Raw genomic sequence first — 21,407 nt, 5'->3', positions numbered from 1 at the left:
TACCCTGTCCACTCCACTCCTGTTCCTATGCCCTTCCCTCCTCCTCCCGGGACTCTTTCAAGAGAGAAGACAAATAGCTCCCTGTCTCCTGGGACAGGACACCCTGATCTAGCCATGTGATTGGCTTCCTCCCAACTCAAACAAACAGCCTCTGGATGGAGGGAGTAGCAGATAGAAATGGCTCCGCTGCCTGGGCCGCTGTCTCCATTCCCAGGCTCGCTCTGTCCTGCTCCTTCTTTCTCCCCAGATCACTCCTGAACTATGGTTTGGAAGTCCCTGGTATGTAAATCCACAGAAGGCTGCGTTTGATAAGGAGAAGGTCTACAACTATTTGATAGATGCAAAATGAATCCTTTGAGAATAGAATGAGAAAGAAACAGACAGGAATAAATACGTAATGAACGGCCAAACTGTGTTTCGTGTGCTCTAGGTCACTTTTGTCCTCAGTTTTCCCCATACACTGGGAAATAGGAATGGGGTAAGACAGCTCATACTTGAGTTGGCGTCTTTTCACTGATCTAGCATCTTCTGCGGAGTGGACTTCGGCACGCCTGGCCTGCTACCTACTGACCAGGTGAGATGGAATAATGTCAGAGAAGCATGGAGTCCTGACATCATTTTCTCTAACACCCCAGACTCAGCTTCCACCCTCCAGGCAGATCCAGCTGGCCAATTTTCTTGAGCCCTGGTGATGGCAAGCATGGTCCTAGTTTACTACTGGGATTTTTGCATGAACGACTAGAAGGGTTGGCAAGGTGGCACTTTAGGGAGAGGCTAGGTGTGATTGGTAGGGCTTCCCTCTGCTTCCAATAAAATTCAAATGGTTGCAAGGGTAGTTGAGCAAAAATGCAGTTTAAGTGGTCCACTTGAATATAGCAGTGGACTATTAGAATGACAGGCAACATGGTTATTAATAAGTAAAATCTAATTGTTACATCCTAGTAACCATGAAAACAGCTTCTTGACGTTTGTCTTTTACTGTTCCCTGCACTTTCTGTCATTTCACTTTACCCTCTTCTACCACTGAGATAAGCAGAACAGGTATTATCCTGCTAGGCTGAGAACTTCCTAATGGCAGGAACTTTATAATGTCATTTGTTCCTGTCTCTCACACAGTTCTCTATGTACTCTCCCTTCAAACAATAATTCAAATTGAATTCAACTACCCCTGCAAATATCTTGAAATCATCATATTTTCTCCCAGGCCTCAAAGCTTGCTGTCTCAAATAACTGATTCTCTTCTTGTCCTGGCCAGTCTAGGTGAGGTCTGACTTTATATAGATTCTCACCCCCAATTTCATTGGTCAAACTTAAACCCAGAAGTAAGAAGATCTAAGTATTAATCAACCATTCTTAGACCAGGATTTGCATAATTTTAAAAGTGATTCATATTTTATAGCTCTACATTCTTTTACATGGGAGAAATAAATTCTATCACAGTATTATTATTCCCATTTTATGGAGTAGGAAACTCATGTCCAGAAAGGGTTAGTAACTGCTTCAAGGCTATATGGTTCCTAAACAACCAGGTAGCTTATCTCAAAGCTAGACTCATTCTTCCCCGCTGTAAAACAATAATTCCTCCAAAATTCGGAAAAGGTAAAATTAAGGATTATTTGGTTGCTTATTTTTGTTTTTCTGGTATCATACTAGAGCATTTTCTAATAAACTTGCCTGACACTCATCTGACTCTCCCAGGGAATGTAACTCTGTTGCTACAGTATATTTGATAAATAATCTAACTGACAAAGGTGAAGACATTTACAGCCCTGTGCAGTTAGAGGTTAACCTACAAAAGTTAATAAAATGGTAGGGTTTTATTGCATAATAGAGAAGTTTACCACAGAGATGTTTTGGTTTTATTGTTTTAGAAAATTAACCAGTCTCATATCTAAATGAGCAATCTTACTTTGGCAATGTCTTATTTTATTTATTTATTTATTTATTTATTTATTTTAGTGTATTATGGGGGTACAAGTGTTAAGGTAACATATATATTTGGAAATGTCTTATTAACTATATATCCCTGCTTTTCAAAGTCTCTTCGAAGCAGCTTTTTTGTCTTCTTGTTAGTTCCCTTATTAATGAGTTAAATAAAACCTTGACATGAGTTAACAAATAACTTTGAGAATTATTTTTCTACTTCTCAGCTTTCCTATATTGGGAACAACACATTAGCACCTCTGCTTCCCTTTAATAGCAGATCCACTGGTACAACTAATGCAAGAATTCCCAGGGAAGCCAAACTCCTTGAGGGTAGGACCCCTTTGTATCTCCAGCATACAGTGGACCAGCAATGGGTGTTAGAGGCAAGGACCCTCAAAGACCCTCAACTCCCCTATGACTCGTCCTACCCACGGACTTCGCCCTGGAAATTTCCAGCTATAGCTCCGAGAAGAATGCAGTCCATGACTGTGCTGACCACGGGATGCTCCAGGGTATGCTGACTGCAATTGTTCCCGACCACCTGCCAGGTTAAAGATAAGTAACCAGTCAAAAACAGGATACCGATAAGACGCTGATTGGGGCTGATTAACCCAGACTCAAGCCTCATCGTCAACACTCTATTTTTTTGTTTCTACTTCCTTGTTTCTGTATGCTTATAAAACCTACTAAGAATCTAAGTAAAGCAGACCTTGACAATCATTCGCTTGGTCTCGTTTCTTTCTCTCGCTCATCTCTTTCAGGCACGGTCCCCCTCGCCCCCGCGAGTAACAGAAGGTCCCGCAGGTCGGGACAAATGGGAACGAAGAGGAAGTGGCCATTCTCAGCAAGAGTGCTCTACAATGACTTCTTGTAGTTAAGGACGTCCTTTGCTGGTTGCTCCTCTAGTGTGCCACTACTTACTGCTCCTCAGTTCCATTAGCAACATCAAAGAGACTTTAGGAGTACCCATTTGTGCTTCCTCCAGAAAGCCTTCCTTAACAAAGCAAGAAGCGATTTAACAGCTTTTTCAACGGCGGTATACCAGGCATTCAGAAAATGTTTGCTGAATAAATAAATAAAATTGAAGTTTTCTTCCAATTTCTGCAAACTTAACAAGGCAGTATTACATAGTGATTAAGTTCCACAGGCTCTGGAATTTAAGTGTCAGGGCATCAATCTTAGCCCTGCCACCTACTAACAAGATAACATTAGACAACCTATCTGCCTTCTCTTTGCTTAGTTATTTTCATCTGAAAATGAGGATTACAATGACAACAGCAACAATAGTAATTAGGGCAGTGCTTGGCTCCTAGAAAGGATTCAGTGCATTTTGGTTATTATTATTGGTGGTGGTGGGCGACAGAATGAATAAAAACACAAAAGTGATCAATTTTAAGGGACCACCTGATTTTTAAGAAGACATAAAGACCACGCACAGATAAAAGTCATGTTCCTGCTTACTTAATGATTTTTATGTGTTTATTACAAAACAAAAATAACAGAGGCACATAATGAAAAATAATTCAACCACAATTAAAGGGATAAAATGAAAAGTAAAATTCTTCCTTCCTTCCTTCCTTCCTTCCTTCCTTCCTTCCTTCCTTCCTTCCTTCCTTCCTTCCTTCCTTCCTTCCTTCCTTCCTTCCTTCCTTCTTTCTTCTCACCTTCCCCAGGAACACCAGAACCATTCATCATCAGGCGTCTTCTGTATCTGGCCAGAAAGAATTTAAGAATCTACAAGACTGTAGATAAATAGAAACATACATCATACATATATTCTAACCTAACTGAGAACATAATATGCAAACCATTCTCCATCTTGTTTTCGTCACCTAATAATACATTGTGAGCATCTGTTCTATTGGCACATGACATAAAGCTCTCTTGTTCTTTTTCATGTCTGCACAGTATTCTAGTGGATGGCTGTGGCCTAATTTATTTAGTAACATGCTTATTGAGGGACATGTAGGTTGCTAAAGGTGGGGGGTAAAAACCCAGATCTATAACTCATTTCTTAAAGCAAAATAAATCCAGAAATCTCAAAGATATAAATGTAAAAGTAAAGCCATCAAAATGCCAGAATAATATTTTTTAAATTGGAAGGCAACTTGTAGTGCTTTTTTACTGATTATACAATGATACAATTAATTGTAGACAATTTAACAAACACAACAACACTAAAAACTGAAAGGCGTGCCTTAATCCTATCACTCAGAGAAAATAACTTTCAACATTTTGTTGTCTATCTTTCCAATCTTTTGAGGGATTTATATATATTTGTATATTAGGTGTATGAGTGGTTTCAGTTGGGATTTAAATGGTAACACGTAACAAGGCAGAGAACCAGCAGCTGAGGCAAGGGCTGCCTCACCAGCACCCACGGGCCCCTGCGGAGTTCTGGGCGCTGCACCCAGCCCAGGTCCTGCACACCATTGTGGGGACCACCGGATGTCTATGGTGGAGGATGCTCAGAGATTGAGATGCTACAGCAGAGACCACAAAGCTCCGGGGCATCCTTCAGACTCAGAGTGCCCTTTGGATCCTGCTTTTCCTATGTTTAGCTAAGCTCTAGTTAGGAGGGAGGGAGTCCCAATTTCTCAACCTATTTTTCTTCATGTTTGTGACAGCAGTGCCAAGAGGAAGAATGAGGCTGGGATTCCTTGGTAAGACACCATCGTACCCTCATGGTCCTCTTTCCACCTCCGCTCCCACTGGGGTTGGTGTCTTTAATACTGCCCTTTTTAGAAATTTTTCCACAGCATTTTTTTTTTTTTTGAAACAGAGTCTCATTCTGTTGCCCAGGCTAGAGTGGCGTGGCATTAGCCTAGCTCACAGCAACCTCAAATTCCCGGGCTCAAGCAATCCTGCCTCCGCCTCCCGAGTAGCTGAGACTACAGGCATGCACCACCATGCCCGGCTAATTTTGTCTATATATATTTTTAGTTGGCCAATTAATTTCTTTCTATTTTTTTTTTTTTGAGACAGAGTCTCACTTTGTTGCCCAGGCTAGAGTGAGTGCCGGTGGCGTCAGCCTAGCTCACAGCAACCTCAATCTCCGGGGCTCAGTGATCCTACTGCCTCAGCCTCCCGAGTAGCTGGGACTACAGGCATGTGCCACCATGCCCGGCTAATTTTTTGTATATATATTTTTAGTTGGTCAATTAATTTATTTCTATTTTTGGTAGAGACGGGGTCTCGCTCAGGCTGGTTTCGAACTCCTGACCTTGAGCAATCCGCCCGCCTCGGCCTCCCAAAGTGCTAGGATTACAGGCGTGAGCCACCACGCCCGGCCTCTTTCTATTTTTAATAGCGATGAGGTCTCGCTCTTGCTCAGGCTGGTTTTGAACTCCTGACCTTGAGCGATCCTCCCGCCTTGGCCTCTCAGAGTGCTAGGATTACAGGCATGAGCCACTGTGCCCGGCCTCCACAGAATTTTTACTGATATATCTTGAAACATAAGATATATAAAAAAACAACCCAGGCTGGGCGCAGTGGCTCATGCCTGTAATCTTTGCACTCTGGGAGGCCAAGGCAGGAGGATTGTTTGAGCTCAGGATTTTGAAACCAGCCTGAGCAAAAGCAAGACCCCATCTCTACTAAAAATAGAAAAAAAGTAATTGGCCAACTAAAAATATATATAGACAGAATTAGCCTGGCATGGTGGCGCATGCCTGTAGTCCCAGCTATTTGGGAGGCTGAGGCAGGAGGATTGCTTGAGCCCAGGAGTTTGAGATTGCAGTGAGCGAGGCTGATGCCGTAGCACTCTAGCCCGGGCAAAAGAATGAGACTCGGTTTCAAAAAACAACAACAACAAACACAACCCAATTGAGTGTGTCTGCTACCTTGAAACCTGTACTCTCTAGGACAACTCTAGACATGAAGCAAGTACTACAAAAGAAAGAGGGCCCCGTTGTCCCTGCCTCCCTTCCTGCCATCCGTTCACTCCCACCACGACAGCATTTACTCACACAGGGGGTTTCAAGCCCCTTCGAAGGAGACAGTGAGGCCAGAGGAAAGCAGAGGCAACAACCAAAGACAGGGATGCAGGACTCAGAGACAGGTCTTGACCCAGATCGGAGAGAACAATGGCACCAAGGGGCAGATGGCAATGGGGCTTCAAAGAGAAATACATGTTTGTTAAGCTGAACCTGCACTAGATGGCATCAGAGAACAGCAGTCACAGTACTAAGACCACATCTTATTCCACTTCCTGTCTTTGTGCTCTATCTGGCTCTCAGATTATTTACCTACAAATACGGATAATAACATACAATATAGGATTATGGTGAGAATCAAATATGGCAATGTTTGCGAAAATGATATTTTAACTGTAAACCATTGTGTCAACATGGTTTTTAAATAGTAAGGTACTGTATGCAAGGGATTGTAATATTTTTATTATCATGAACGCAAATAGTTAATGAAGTAGGAAAACTAGAACCTGCCTAGGCTAAGGGTTAGGAAATAACACGAGTCTAAGAAAACTCCTGTGAGACACAGGCACACCTTTGATTCCTCAACAGAAAGAAAAGTAAATAACATTCTATTAGGTAAACATTGCCAGTATTTGTTATATAGGCTTTTAAAAATCCCACACTGTATTTGCAATCACAAGATATTTTCTCTTCCCTCAGTCTCAGATTTCACTGGCAGAAAAAAATAACTGAGAAGAGGTGGAAAAAGAAATGGCATACTAGTTTATGAACCATGGGGATTTGCTGGCATGGTGTGGTTTTTATAACATTGTGCATAGATTTAAACCCAGTAGAGAAAAATAACCCAATACCTTAACTTTTATTATTTAATTCCACTCCAGCTATTTGGAGAGGCATACAAGAGTTGGTAGTCAGTCTCAGGGCCCACACACAATTCCTCCTGAAGGTCTTCCCCTGTTGCCAGTCATATTGTACCTCACCTCTCCCCCACATCCTTCAGCACTGAGGGAATCTAATTTGTATTCATTTGCTATTTAAACATTATTTTCCTGATAAAATGATATGTTAATTGTAGAAAACTTTAAATGCAGGGAAAAGATCCCGTTAAAGGAAAAATTATTCAGTGACACTTGTCAAAGCATGGTAAGCAGACTATTAAGGACCATTGTGATAGGTATAGGACCATGGCAATGGGATTTTGCAGTGGGGGAGACAGATTGGGCTCAACATCCAGGACAGCATGGGCTTGTGGGAATTTGTAACCAAGGACCACAGTAGGGGTAAGTGGATAGAAAATCACTAAGAGGAAACATCAGAGGTAAGGGGGATTTGGGTTAATCTGACCTAACAGGATTCTTGCTGAGGGCAGGCTGGAGCGGTCAGACATCACCTGGGGGACAGTGAAAGATGAGGAACCTAATCAGATATCAAGGGTGATCAAATATGAAGGGTGGGGAGTTCTTGCCAAAGTGATTTAGCAGGGTTCTTTGCTAAAACTGGATTTTAAGCCGAAGTGCACAGATGAGGAAAAGGAGAAGGCTGAGGAGCCTAACTAAAGTCTGGCCAAGCAAAGACTCTATCAGCATAAAGAAGAGGAAACACTTACCTGTAATCCCTTCACCAAGGAATGACTTTATAACATGTTGATTTTCTTACCCTGTTATTGTTGTGTGCCTGTGAATTTTTTTGAGATATAATTCATTCTATAAAATCCACCCTTTTAAAGTGTACAGTTTATTGGGTTTTAGTATATTCACAAGATTGTGCAACCATCATCACTTCCAGAACATTTTATCACTTCTAAAAGGAATTCCGTACCCATTAGCAGTCACTCTCTGTTTTCCTCTCCCCACAGCCTCTGGCAACCAATAGACTACTTTCTATGCCAATGGATTTCCATAGACATTGCATATAAATGGAATCATACAGTACATGGCCTTTTATGTCTGACATTCTTTCAACATAATTCTTTCAAAATTCATTCATGTTGTGTGGCATGTATCAGTATTTCACTCTTTTCGGTAGCCAAATGATATTCCCATTGTGTGGATCTACAACATTTTATTTATCCATTTACCAGTTGATGAACATTGGATTGTTTATACTCTTTAGCTATTATGAATAATGCTTTTATGAACATTCATGTAGAAGTTTTTGTGTAGACATATGTTTTCATTTTCTAGGGTATATATCTAGGCGGGAGATTGCTGGGCTATATAGTAATTCTACATTTAACTTTTTTTTTTTTTTTGAGACAGAGTCTCACTATGTTGCCCAGGCTAGAGTGAGTGCCGTGGCATCAGCCTAGCTCACAGCAACCTCAAACTCCTGGGCTCAAGCAATCCTTCTGCCTCAGCCTTCCAAGTAGCTGGGACTACAGGCATAAGCCACCATGCCCGGCTAATTTTTTTTATATATTAGTTGGCCAATTAATTTCTTTCTATTTATAGTAGAGACGGGGTCTTGCTCTTGCTCAGGCTGGTTTCAAACTCCTGACCTCGAGCTATCTGCCCACCTCGGCCTCCCAGAGTGCTAGGATTACAGGTGTGAGCCACCGCGCCCGGCCTCTACATTTAACTTTTTGAGGAACTGCCAAACTGTTTTCCAAAGCAGTGTCACCACTTTATATTCCCACCAGCAATTTATAAGGGTTCTAACATTTCCATATCCTCATCAACACTTGTTATTGTCCATTTTTTTTTACTATAGTTATTCTAGTGCGCGTGAAGCAGTATCTCACTGTGGTTTCCATTTGCATTTATCTGATGATCTCTTTTGATCATGAGAAGTGAGTTGTTCAAGGTCCTACAAGAGTGGCAGAGTGGGAGAATGACTCAGATCTGACCCTCATTCACAGAATGTTTCTCTGTTAGATCCAGCTTCTGAGGAATGCCTACGAAGCATTCCACATCCCTTCTGCAAGCGTCTAAAATCCCAGTAACTAGTAACCAACATCCATCGTTTTAAGTATTGTCCCTATGTAGCATATTTTATTTATTTATTTATTTAAAGCAAGCACGAAAATGAGGTTTATTGAGGAGAGAAAGTTAGGATTACAGAGCAAGAGCAAGATACAGGTTTACAGAGCATGATACAAACGCCACAGATGACGACTGCACCCATTGTTGCAGCAAAGGGAGAGCAAAAGGAAGGGCAAAAAGGGCCCATGTAGCATATTTTAAAAGCAAAATTAATTGTATGGAAAAAATTTTATGGGGATGAACGGATATGACATACAGAGAGCACTTGTGATAAGGCCTTAATGTGAAATGGCGATTTTTCTGTTTGGAACTTTCTAGGGGGCGCTAAGTGAACAGAAATACTGATATGGGGAAGCAGGAGGAGGGGTACTTTTTTCAGTTTTTAGTTCTTGGGTGGCTCAGTGAAACCTAGGAACAACTTGTGTGGGGAGGGGCATGTGCACCCCCCACCTTTGCTGACTGTATTATCTTCCTTCCCTCCCCTGTTCAATAGATCCTCATACTCACAAGTCAAGTCCAAACTTCCCAGCCTAGCATGCATCCTGGGATCCTGCATCTCTCTCCATGTCCCACCCCCCACTTCCTCCAGTCCCACTCAAGATTTCTGACTTTTCCAGGCTAGACTGGATGCTTCCTGAAATCAGGGCTCGTGTCTTATGCATCCTTGTATCCCCCAGTACCAAAGGGACAGATCCTGGCACACAGCCGGGGGTCAAAAAGCATTTGATGAACTTACTGAAATCTCTAGTTTCTATGCTTTTATAAATAACTGTTCCCGAAGGCTGAGTATTTTTTGTTTTTATTTTTTGAGACAGAGTCTCACTTTGTTGCCCCCGCTAGAGTGAGTGCCGTGGCTTCAGCCTTGCTCACAGCAACCTCAAACTCCTGGGCTCAAGCAATCCTTCTGCCTCAGCCCCCCTAGTAGCTGGGACTATAGGCATACGCCACCATGCCTGGCTAATTTTTTCTATATATATTAGTTGGCCAATTAATTTCTTTCTATTTATAGTAGAGACAGGGTCTCGCTCTTGCTCACGTTGGTTTTGAACTCCTGACCTCGAGCAATCCCTCCCTCCTCGGCCTCCCACAGTGCTAGGATTACAGGCGTGAGCCATCGCGTCCGGCCAAAGGCTGAGTATTCATCCTGGAAAAATCATGGCACAGGTATCCTCCCCTTCCCTGCCTCCACGAAACCCTCAGGCCACTCTCGGCTTCGCTAGAGTTTTCCTTTTTCATATTTATGCCCAGGACTAGCTCAGTGTAGGACCCAAAGCTGTTCTTGGCATCCTGAGAGGGTCAGTTAGGACTGAAGTCCCTTGACTGCTCAAGCAAGGATCGCAGGGAGAAAGCAAGTGGAACTGTCTCGGAACCTCCGGAAGTGGGCACGCTCCAGGGCCCAGTTTCCAGGGTAACCATACTGGCAAGTTGGCTCCCACAATCATTTCTCCTGGGAGGACTGTGATTTTGGTTTCCGGGGGCATCTCTATGGTTTCGATGGCCTAGAAGGACCGAAGCGGCATTTCCGGGAAGATGGCGGCGCGCACATCAGGTATGGCACATGTTTCAACGGAGAGGACCCCGCAATGACGGTAAGGTCTCCCTTCCCCCGGATGGTGGCAGTGGGAGCCCAGGATCAGTGGCTTTCCCTCTGGGAAAGCAGAGGACTATTTTTACCCAAGTGGCACTGCAGGAGGAGGACTGGAGTTTAGACCTGAAGAGGAAGGAGGCCTAGGGAAAGGGCAGCTGGCTCTTTAGAACCGCTGTAAGACTAGTGTCCCTGGGCCACTTCTCCTGAAAACGCAGATTGACCTGAGAGGAGACAGTGCCCTAAAGTGTGTCCGCAGGCTTCACAAAGACTGGCACAGAGGTTTTGTCCAATTGAAAGTCCGTTAAAGCGATTCCCACCTGTATTGTTCAGGTAGAATTTATAACGACTACACGCGTTGTAGATTTCTGGCGCTGCTTTAAGTGGTATGGCCTTAGGGAATAAGGCCCGTCTCTGACTTCCAGGACGTGTAGTTTTGAATTACTGTGACAGGGATAGGCTGTGGTCTTATAGCAGAAAGCACAAAGAGATATGAGACTGAAGAGTGTAGTGATTAAGGACGCTAGTTCTGGAACTCCTGAATACCAATCCTGAATTTGCAAGCTATTTTGATTTGAGCAAGTAACTAAACCTCTCAGTGCCTGTTTCCTCCTTTGTAAATTACGAATAACACTTCCCAGTAGGGTTGTTGGCAGGATTAAATGAGATAATCCGTGTGAAGCAATTAGCAACCGCTGGCATTGAGTAGATGTGCTACAAGTGTTAGCAAATTTAGTATATAAACTGGATCGTGCCAATCTGTTTCCAAAAGGAGAAAGAAGTGAGTTACTGTAAAGAAACGCAACTAGTTGGTGATGTCACAGAAAGAGGACCACTTTGGAGTGAGGCGACTTGGGCTCATATTCCAGTTCTCTCTCTTACTGGCTGGGTAACCTCAGGCAAAAAACCCAGGCCTTGTTTTCCTCATTTGTAAAATAAGGATAATACCTAGATTACAGGGTTGTCAAGATTAAACAATAAGAAAATATGTGTATTCTACCAGTTATGCATTAAATACTCAATAAGAGTGCCCTTCCTAAGCTGGACAGTTTCAGAAGGGGAGCATTGACATGACTGAAATACAGCAGCAATGTGTAGCCCCAACACCAAGAAGACAGTGAATGGTGAGGCACAGGTACAGGATAGGGGCTCTATTAAGTATCATTATCTTGTAACTCAGGTTTAAAAGCACCTCATAGTTTTGTTTTTACATGGTAATATATTTTGGGAGATGGTGTGTAGTGGGAGTATGGACTCTGCAGACAAGTTGCCTGGGTTTGAGTTCTACACACAGCTGTGTGACCTTGAGGAAGTCACCTGACCTCTTTATGCCTTAAGTTTCCTCATTTGAAAAATAGGTATTACAATTTTCCTGAACAGGCTGGGAAGATTAAATAAAATAATCCGCGTAAAGCTTTAGCACAGCCCGGCATGTAATATGCTGCATAAATTTAGGCATCTGTGTTAACACCAGTCCTCCTTGACTTCTTGATATGTTGATCTTGGTCTCTCTGTGGCCAGATAGGGAGCTCCCCAAAGACCAGGCCTCCTCCTTTCTCTGTCTCTCTCCAGGGCTCAGGAAAGAGAATTCTTAAGTAGTGAGGATGGAGTTGATGGTTGCTTTGGGCACTTTCTTCTTTGTTCTTAAGAGGATGATATCACCTCTTCTTCCCTAGTGAGAGTTTGAGGACACTTTTTTCTCACCATGAGTGTCACCCCAGAGGTCAAGAGTCATGGGATGAAGTTTGCTGAGGAGCAACTGCTAAAGCATGGATGGACTCAAGGTGATCCCCCTGGGGCCTCTTCCACACTCCCCACTCCCTGCCTATGCTTTACCCAGGAGAGAGGCATCATCCTGGGTTACCCCCGTGCTGTCCATTTAATTGGAGGAAAAGATAGTTTAAATTTGCAGAAGAAATTTTTTGACTTTCCCAGAAAAACGGAAGAATGGAAGAAATCTGACCATGGATAATGAGGAAGAATTGGGTTGGAGGACTGGGGGAGGGAAGAAGAGAAATGGCCTCTGTTCCAAAAGAGTTACGAAGGAAGAGATAGTTCAGGCTCAGACAAAGGCAGGGGGACTACATGGAGTGGTACTAGAAAGAAACAGCTGGGAGGGCTTCAGAAAGGGACAGAGTATGCCCCAGTGCCAGCTGTGTGGAGTGGCAAGGAGTGGCATGAGTGGAGGGTACCTTGTGAGGGCTCAGGGTAGGCAACAGAATAAGCCAAGTCACTCACTGTGCTCTGCAGGCAAAGGCCTGGGCCGGAAGGAGAATGGCATCACCCAGGCCCTCAGGGTGACACTGAAGCAAGACACTCATGGGGTAAGACTGGGTACGCAGAGGGAGGTCAGTGTGGATGGGAGGTGGGGATCCTTGAGGGCAAGTACTTGGAGCTCTTACTTATTCCCCTGGCAGGTGGGACACGACCCTGCCAAGGAGTTCACAAACCACTGGTGGAATGAGCTCTTCAACAAGACTGCAGCCAACTTGGTAGTGGAGACTGGACAGGTATGAGCTCTGATAGATGGGGACTGGGACATGTTAGAGTAGGAAGACAAGGTATGTCACCCACTCACTGATAATTCCCTACAGGATGGAGTACAGATAAGGCGCCTTTCTACGGAGACCACCTGTCGTAATCCTCCCAAGCCCAACTTGCTGTATCAGAAGTTTGTGAAGGTATTAGAGGCTGGGGGTGAGAGAGTCCATTTTTTCTTCCTTCTCTGATCTCACTTGGGACCTGAACAATTGCCTTATGCCTTATCAATTCTCAGGACTATCTAACAGTAGATCCTGTGACCAGCCATGTTGGTTACTTAGACTGCCCAGACCTTTAGCAAGAATTGAAATCTTTTGGTTTCATGGATCCTGGCATCTGTTGAGGCAGCAGCAATAGGGAGTGGCAGGTAGGGTGCAGTCCCTCAAGTCAGGAGCTGCTAGACTAGGGGTGGGGGAGGCATCTAATTCAAAGGAGTTAGAAGCCAGAGGAGACCTGAAGGATTACTTGGTCCATCATCCTAACTTTGCTGATGTGGCCAAAAGGGTGAAAAGTAGCTTGCTGAAGAGCCCACAGCTGGCTAGCCATGGCAGACAGGACTAGGACCCAGGTCTTCAGACTCCCGCTCTCAGCTATACCAACAGAAGGAAGCTAACATTTAATGGTTGTCATGTGCTTTACATGTTTCCCATTTCTCTACATTTCTGTTGTCATCTCCTACCCCACTTCAGGCCATCATCTCCTGCCTAATTTCTTTTACAGCCTCCTCATCTCTACTCCAATCAGTCCATCCTCCACAAAGCATCCAGAGTGTTCTCTCTAGTATACAAACTTCATCATGTCACTGGCTCCCCTTTGACCTAGGATGACACAGTCCAGATTTATCAGACTGGTTTACATGGCCCTTCATGTCTTGTCCTCGCCTTCTTCCCCATCATCCCTTGCCACCGCTCCAGGACTCTTACACTTTAGCCAAATGGAATCTGTTTCTTTTCTTTAAAGGTACCATGTTTTTCTACCTTGAGATATTTGCACATGCTATCCCCTCTGCCTAGAACATTCTTCTCCCTTTTCCCTTATACCTGCTGACTTTTTGTCTTCCAGAGCTCAGCTTACACTTCAGTTACTTCTAGAAACCATTCCCTAAGCTCTGAATCCTGAGTTGGGTACTCCTCCTCTAGCACAGGCAACACTTCCATCATAATTGCCTATGTTCTGCCTTACCCACTACTCTGTAGATTCCATTTGAGCTGGATGCATTTCATTCTTATTCTATTCTGTACCCACTCCTTGGCCCATAGTAGACTCTTATTTAATCTGGTTAAATGAAGGTACTGTGAATAGGTATTGTGATGGGAGTGTAGAGAGGCATCTTTATTGTCAGTTACTGGCACTTGTCCCACTGTGAAGATCTGATGACCCAGAGCACTTCCTTCTTGTTCTGCCCACAAGCCAGGAGTGAGCTAGAGGCTAAAGCTGCTCCACCTCCCAGCAGCTATAGCTCACCTCTTGCCCAAGTTGAAGTATGCACGATGGTGCACCTCTCTGTGGCTTTGCAAGGAACAGTGTTGGGGATGGGGAAACCCTGCCTAGGGCTATGAATCCTTAGGGGCTTCCACAAAGGAATGGGGATGGCAGTGGTGTTGAGTGGGTCCTGTCCACCCCCATGATCCCTCCTTCTAGACGGCTACCCTGACTTCAGATGGAGAGAAGCCAGACAAAGACATGGAGAGCTGCAGTGACGATGACAACCAGAGGCCCAACCCCCCAAAGATGTGAGACTTCATTTTAGTGCTGGGAGGATGTGGGAGGAGATGCCCTCAGATCTCAAGAGAAAGGACTAAGTCTAATGCTTGACTGTGGGCTTCTTATGAGGGTAGAACGGAGTTTTACTAATCCCTCACACCTCAAAAAGTGCCAGGTCCTGAACAAGAACTCGAGTGTTGAAGGGCTGTTTTAGAGGGAGGAGAGGTCAAGCCTTTCCATCAGGTTTGTTTGTAACTCCTGATCTCCCCGTAACAGTCTGACGGATGAGATGCTGCTCCAAGCCTGTGAGGGGCGAACAGCACACAAGTAAGTAGTGATCAACTCCCTGGGCTCCCTTTTTTCTGCCCACCCTGGAGGATGGCCTGTGCCACCTCTTGAACCTATTCACGCCAGGGAAATGACTCCTATATATACCCACGTACTGCCTGAAGATAGGAAGCTCCCTGCTGTGCCCCACCCCCAGTGTTCCCTGCAGGACTAAGGATTAAGCCCGTTTCCCCTGATACCCTTGCTCTGACTTGGACCCCATATATTTCAGGGCTGCCCGTCTTGGGATTACGATGAAGGCCAAGCTTGCTCGGCTGGAGGCCCAGGAGCAGGCCTTCCTGGCTCATCTCAAAGGCCAAGACTCTCAGGCTTCTCAACCACAGTCAGAGAGCAAGCCCCCCAAAAAGAAGAAAAAGAAAAGGAAACATAAAGAGGAGGAAGAGGCTACAGCATCTGAAAGGAATGCAGATGAGAAGCACCCAGAACACACTGACCAGAGCACCAGGAAAAGCAAGAAGAAGAAAAGGCAACATCAAGAACAAATGGTCTCAGATAAGAGAGAGGGAACAACTGTAGGGAATGAGGAGGAGGAAGCTACAGGAACAAGTGAGCTTAGGGAATTGAAGAGCAGAGAGCAAACCGATCAGTCCCCCAGGAAAAGGAAGAGAAAGAAGAAGCAGCACCATGGAGAGGAGAAGACGGGAGTCTTGGATGAAGGAGGAAGAGGTAAGGCTACAGGTGCTGTCAGGACCGAGGCGGTAGAGAGCACAGTGTACACTGACCCGTGCAGCAGAAGCAAGAAGAAACGGCACTGTGAGAAGGATTTGAACTTAGAGGATGAAGAAGTTGGGGAAACTGTTTTGGACAGTGGGACCAGGGACACAGAGAACAGAGCATGCAGTGATGGAGGAAGGAGAAGCAAGAAGAAAACACGGCGACATCGAGAGGAGGAGGAAGTCGTCAATGTAGGGGATGAAAGAGATGAGGGGGATGGCAGGACTAGGAAAGCAGAGAGCAGTGCACACACTGGCTCAAGCAGCAGAGGTAAGAAGAGGAGGAAACGGCAGTCAGAGGAAGAAAGCTGGAGTTGGCACTGACCAGAGAACCAAAAAGAAGAAACAGAAGAAGGGAGACTGAAGATCTGTCTGGTAAAGGTGGGGCTCACTTGATTCACCTTCAGGAGTCAAAGCCTCAGAGACTTGGGTTGATGCAAGGTCTTCTGTGCTCCCCTAAATATGGAGTCCCTCCTAAGGAGGAAACTGAGCTCTGGAACATCAGTCTGCTGAGAGGAGAGAGTGTTGGCACCATGCCTTAGTTGGAGTGGGCACAGTCTCCTCTGTAGCTTCTAGAGCCAGATGGCTAAGGGACAAGAAATGCTGGGGGCTGGGGGAACAGGAACACAGATACTCTTTGAAGGGGCATCTCTGTTAAAAGAAGCTGAAAATGTAGACTTATGTGAAATCTGATTTTTAAATATTGTAAAGGCTAAGAAAAACAACAAATGTAAGCCTATGTGCTAGAGTCAGTCCACAGGCTGCCAGTTTCTAGCATGACCAAATGAATGAATAAACATTAAGTTGGGCTCGTAGCCTATAGATAAATACCAACTGGAATCTCCATTCCCAGCCTGAGAAAGTAGATTTTCCTTGGCCTTTGAAGAAATTCCTTCTGCTAACCTCCTTGTAGTCTTCCTACACTGAGAAGTGGAAGTAGCTTAGAGACATCATCCAGGTCCCTATCTGTGTCCCAAATGGGTAAGAATCACTTGTGTGTAAAGGACAGCACACCTCATTGAGCATCCAACCGTCAATTTTCATTGCTTCCAAATGCCAAAGCAACCCTTCTTGCCTGTTCTGTTTCCCTAGAGAGATGGCACCACATCACCAGTGTTGCTCTCTGGCTCATGCCACCCACTAAACTTTATTACCAGAAAGAAGAGCTCCCAGGACTCCACAGTTCCTGGAGAGAATGGCACTAAGTCTTTTTTGGGAAGAAATGTCCACCCACCTTCCCTCACTGCAGACGATAGACACACTCAGTGTCAGGGTAGAGTGGCAGGTTCAGCTGGTACTTCTTTTCCAGAGCAGGTGGCACAAAACGGCCACCCAAGTAATGGTAGCGACCAGTAAACTGGGTTGCAGACTTTTTGGGTGCCGTCAGGGAGATGAGCAAGTCCGGCTGGATCCCTCCAGAGTTTCCCTTCTCCACATCCCATCCTGAAAAGAGGGTGGTGTTCAGGAAGAACAAAAGGAAAGATGTCTAGTCCCCATCCACACCTTGCTTTACCTTAGTCCTAAAGGAGTGGGAGGCCCTCTCAGTCCTCACCTGAGGAACTCTCATCCTATGACCTCTATATACCCTTGGGCTTTGGTCTTTTCATGGGGCCAGCATGTAAATGGGGCTCCTGAACTCTTCTCCCCAGCCCTGATATGGGATCCAGAAAGCTGTATGTCCTTCTAGATTCAAATTATTTTAGACACAGTCTAAGCTGTGGCTCATCAGGACTCCTAGGTAACAGCCTCCAGACACAGGATAGGGCCCCAATTATCCCCAACTTTCTGGGTCCCAGCACCTGAGGGGATGTCAATGCTGGCAATGGGCACAGTGAGTCCCTTCATGACACTCAGGATGCTGTGGAATGGCTCCCGAACATCGCCTTTGAAGCTGAAGCCGAAGATGGCATCCACCACCAGATCATACAACTCGTCAATCATGGGCTGTGGTGGTGCAGAAAAAGGAAAAGATGTGTGAGCCAGCAGGTGTACAAAGAGCCTCAACTGGGGAGGGCTGTTCTCTGCACCCAAAGACCATTTACAGAGGCACAAATATATCTCATCCAGAGGGCATCCTGAGGCCTTGAGAAAGTGTGGGTTGGTCACTGATTCAGGCCAAGCTGAGTCCAGACACATTTTCTTTCTTTCTTTCTTTCTTTTTTTTTTTTTGAGACAGAGTCTCTTTTGCCTGGGCCAGAGTGCCATGGCATCAGCTTAGCTCACAGGAATCTCAAACTCCTGGGCTCAAGCGATCCTCCTGTCTCAGCCTCCTGAGTAGCTGGGACTACAAGCATGTGCCACCATGCCCAGCTAATTTTTTTAACATATATGTATATATTTTTTAGTTGTCCAGCTAATTTCTGTCTACTTTTTTAGGAGAGACAGGGTCTCGCTCTTGCTCAGGTTGGTCTTAAACTCCTGAGCTAAAAAGATCCGCCTGCCTTGGCCTCCCAAAGTGCTAGGATTACAGGCACGAGCCTCTGCGCCTGGCCCAGACACATTTTCTGTTCTTAGTGTCTGCCTGCCATTGGGAAGACTATAGTGTGGGATAGCCTGAGACTGGGAGTCAGGAGGGCCAGATTCTGGTCTTGGCTCTGCCATAATGCAATTCTGTGACTTAGGGCAGACTGCTGCTTTGGACTTCAGTATCTTCATCTGTAGAATGGGTTAACAAAGTTTTTTAAAAATTCTCAAATTTCTCACTCCTAAATCCATGCATGTGCAGAAAGGGTTTAGGATGTGGCGGTCACTCCAACCCGAGAGGGAGGGCCAGATCATGTGTTTACTGCATGTTAGGGGAGAAGGATCTGACTACAGAGGAAAGAAGCCTTAGAGAAGGTGATGTTGGGGATTCATGGAGCCCACCTTATGACAGAGAAGGCTCTCACACGCCTTCTATTCAAATAGCATCCTTTAGGCATCTTCTGTACCAGGCATTACAATAAGCTCAGCCTGGAAACATGAAGGAAGAGCAAAGCACAGGCAGAGGTTACTGGGGAGATGAGGTATTCAAATGGAACCACCTACCTCTGGAGGCATTTCATCAAGGAAAGGGATGTCCATTTTCTGACACTGGGTCACTAATGCAGTGAAGAGTGGCTTGTTAGGCCTTTTGGGGTAGTAGATGGTTGGCTGGTAGCCCTAGGAGGAAAGTGGTAATTCAACCCCAGATCCCAGAATCCTCATGCTTTCCCCCAAGGCCTCTCCTCCACATACTCACAAAGAGTTTGAGGTGTCGCGCGCAGACCAAGCCATCTCCTCCGTTATTCCCTGGGCCACAGATGACCAGGACAGTAGGAGGGCTCCTGGACATGGACGTGGGGGGATATGCCTGGAGGTGGAGTCAGGGGAATTCATAGGGGTTTCAGACAAACAGTAACAGACAGGGTTGGCCCAGCAGTCTCTCCCACCCCTCTGTGCCTAGACCTGGGGACTTGAGCAGTGACTCCTCCCTCGCTCCTCCCAAAGGCCAAGAGTTGTGCCACTGACCTTGGCAACGGCTGTGGCACAGCTCAGCCCGGCCAGCTCCATAAGTTGGTCCACGCTGAACTCGTACTCGTTAAATAGCTCCTCGTCCACGGCCTGGGCCTCCTCCTGGCTGAGGGAAACCCTTAAGCCTGAGTCCCCGCCACTCAGGTGCTCCGTAGCGCAGGCAGTGCGCTGTCTCGGGTCCCGCCCCCGGGAGGGAGAGCAGGCCACCCGAGACCTGCGCCCCGCGTGCCGGTCCGCAGCTTCGCCTACCTCAGGTACTTCACCGCTGTGCTCGCCATGACCTCTGAGTAGCAGCGGCCACCCGAGTTCAGTCGCTGCGGTCCCCACCAGGTGCGTCCTAAGCGGCAGGCGCCCGCCTTGCTGCCAATTCGCGGCAGACGAGAGCCGGCAACTAGCAGTCCCAGCCCCAGCAGTGCCCTGAGCCCGGACATCCAGCTCGTAGAACGCGCGCCCCCGGCCCGCCCGGCCCCGGCGCATGCGCGGCGCTCGCCCCGCCCCCGGAGAGGCCGAGCCGGCACGCGCGTTCCGGAAGTGGCCCGGAGGCGCCGGCGGGCGCCAGGCTCTAGCCGCTACTGGGCGTTTTGCAGCACAAAAGTAGGCTGAGGACCATGCTACCTGCGATAGACCTCCCGTGCACCTTCCCTTACAGCCTGGATCCTGGCCATTCTCGAGAGCATTTAGAGATGCCACACATTTCCAAATGTCCCGAAGTGCTTTGCCCCCACCCGCCGTTTGATAATAATTCACGGTTTTGTAGCTCTTTCAGACAGCCGTATGGCACAGCACTTAGCCTGGATTTCTTCCCCACCACTAATTAGCTGAGTGAACGTGGACACTGCTGGTGTCAGTTTCTCAGATATACAACAGGGATACTGGGTACATACTTCGTAAGATGACTTACAAAACCGTTGCAGAGGGCGTGGCACCTGGTGCATAAATTAAGCTAATGTTCTTAATTTACACTACTGAGCGTTTCATATAACTTAGCACCCTACTCTCCACTAGATTAGCTTCCCTACCTCTGTTTTTTACCAGGGTATCTATCATGCTGTACTTCCCTAATCATATTTACCTCCTTTATCAAGATAATAGCTGCAGAAATAGAAAATTGTGAACCTTAAATATGTTGAGTAAGCTACGGTTAAAAATGTAATTGAAGGCCGGGCGCGGTGGCTCACGCCTGTAATCCTAGCTCTCTGGGAGGCCGAGGCGGGCGGATTGCTCGAGGTCAGGAGTTCGAAACCAGCCTGAGCAAGAGCGAGACCCCGTCTCTACTATAAATAGAAAGAAATTAATTGGCCAACTAATATATACAAAAAAAAAAATTAGCCGGGCATGGTGGCACATGCCTGTAGTCCCAGCTACTTGGGAGGCTGAGGCAGGAGGATCCCTTGAGCCCAGTAGTTTGAGGTTGCTGTGAGCTAGGCTGACGCCACGGCACTCACTCTAGGCTGGGCAACAAAGCGAGACTCTGTCTCAAAAAAAAAAAAAAAAATGTAATTGAAGCCTTGTCAACATAGCAAAACCATGTCTCTACAAAACAAAACACAAAAGCAAAAAGAACGAGTGTAGCATGTTGTCCTTTCCCTGTAGTCCCAGCTACTTGGGAGACTGAGGTGGGAAGATTCCTTTAGTCCAGGAGTTTGAGGTTACAGTGAGCTATGATCTCACCAGTGCACTCCAGCCTGGGCGACAGACCAAGACCAGTCTCTTAAAAAATAATAATAATTAGTTGAAACCATAGGCTCCAGGTCACAATAATGTTTCACTAGAAATCTTGAGAGGAAGAATACATTTTACTCAAGTACTTCTGAGAATGTGAACACACTCTGTTGCATGGAAAACGCTGGGGAATAAATAACAAACCAGTTACCTTTAAGGTGCTAAGATAAAGATAATTATCCAGATTGTTATGGACTGAATGCTTGTGTCCCCTCCCAAATTCATATGTTGAAGCCCTAACCTCAAATGTGGTGGTATTTGAAGATGAAGACTTTGGGAGGTGATTAGGATTAGTTGAGGTCTTAAGAGCTAGGCCCTGGTCTGGTCGAATTAGTGCCAGTATAAGAGCTCTCCCTTCCCCACCCCCAGCTCCCACCTTGCTGGTACTCTGATATCAGAATTCCAGTCCCCAGAACTGTAAGAAAATACATTTCTGTTGTTTAAGCACCCAGTTATGGTA

At 45.8% G+C, this 21,407-nt stretch overlaps 2 protein-coding genes across 4 annotated transcripts; one reads left to right on the top strand and one right to left on the bottom strand.

The window, feature by feature from the left end:
* Positions 1-3,563: 3,563 nt before the first annotated feature.
* On the bottom strand, positions 3,564-19,730 carry NAXE (NAD(P)HX epimerase). 3 transcript variants are annotated; one of them, XM_076000241.1, is made up of 7 exons: positions 19,475-19,730; positions 19,223-19,331; positions 18,954-19,064; positions 18,761-18,874; positions 17,533-17,677; positions 16,968-17,176; positions 3,564-3,637 (listed from the first exon to the last, which is right to left on the bottom strand). In XM_076000241.1, exons 1-6 carry the CDS (start codon positions 19,654-19,656, stop codon positions 16,974-16,976), a joined length of 864 nt encoding a protein of 287 aa, XP_075856356.1. In that variant the 5' UTR covers positions 19,657-19,730; the 3' UTR covers positions 3,564-3,637; positions 16,968-16,973. The 3 variants fall into 3 exon arrangements, with proteins under 3 accessions (XP_075856356.1, XP_012623174.1, XP_012623173.1); XM_012767720.3 differs by lacking the exon at positions 3,564-3,637 and adding an exon at positions 14,274-14,975; XM_012767719.3 differs by lacking the exon at positions 3,564-3,637 and having other exon boundaries at positions 16,848-17,176.
* GPATCH4 (G-patch domain containing 4) lies at positions 10,335-16,561 on the top strand. Its single transcript, XM_020285034.2, is given in 9 exon segments — positions 10,335-10,431; positions 12,104-12,211; positions 12,678-12,751; positions 12,845-12,937; positions 13,022-13,108; positions 14,610-14,701; positions 14,949-14,999; positions 15,232-16,026; positions 16,028-16,561. Coding segments are annotated over 8 exon segments (1,341 nt in total). The 5' UTR covers positions 10,335-10,431; positions 12,104-12,132; the 3' UTR covers positions 16,098-16,561.
* Positions 19,731-21,407: the final 1,677 nt, after the last annotated feature.

This window comes from Microcebus murinus, chromosome 2, assembly GCF_040939455.1.
Source record: "Microcebus murinus isolate Inina chromosome 2, M.murinus_Inina_mat1.0, whole genome shotgun sequence".
NCBI classification, from domain to species: Eukaryota; Metazoa; Chordata; class Mammalia; order Primates; family Cheirogaleidae; genus Microcebus; species Microcebus murinus.
The sequence above is the reverse complement of the archived record's forward strand: the minus strand, read 5'-3'. Positions and strand labels throughout refer to the sequence as shown.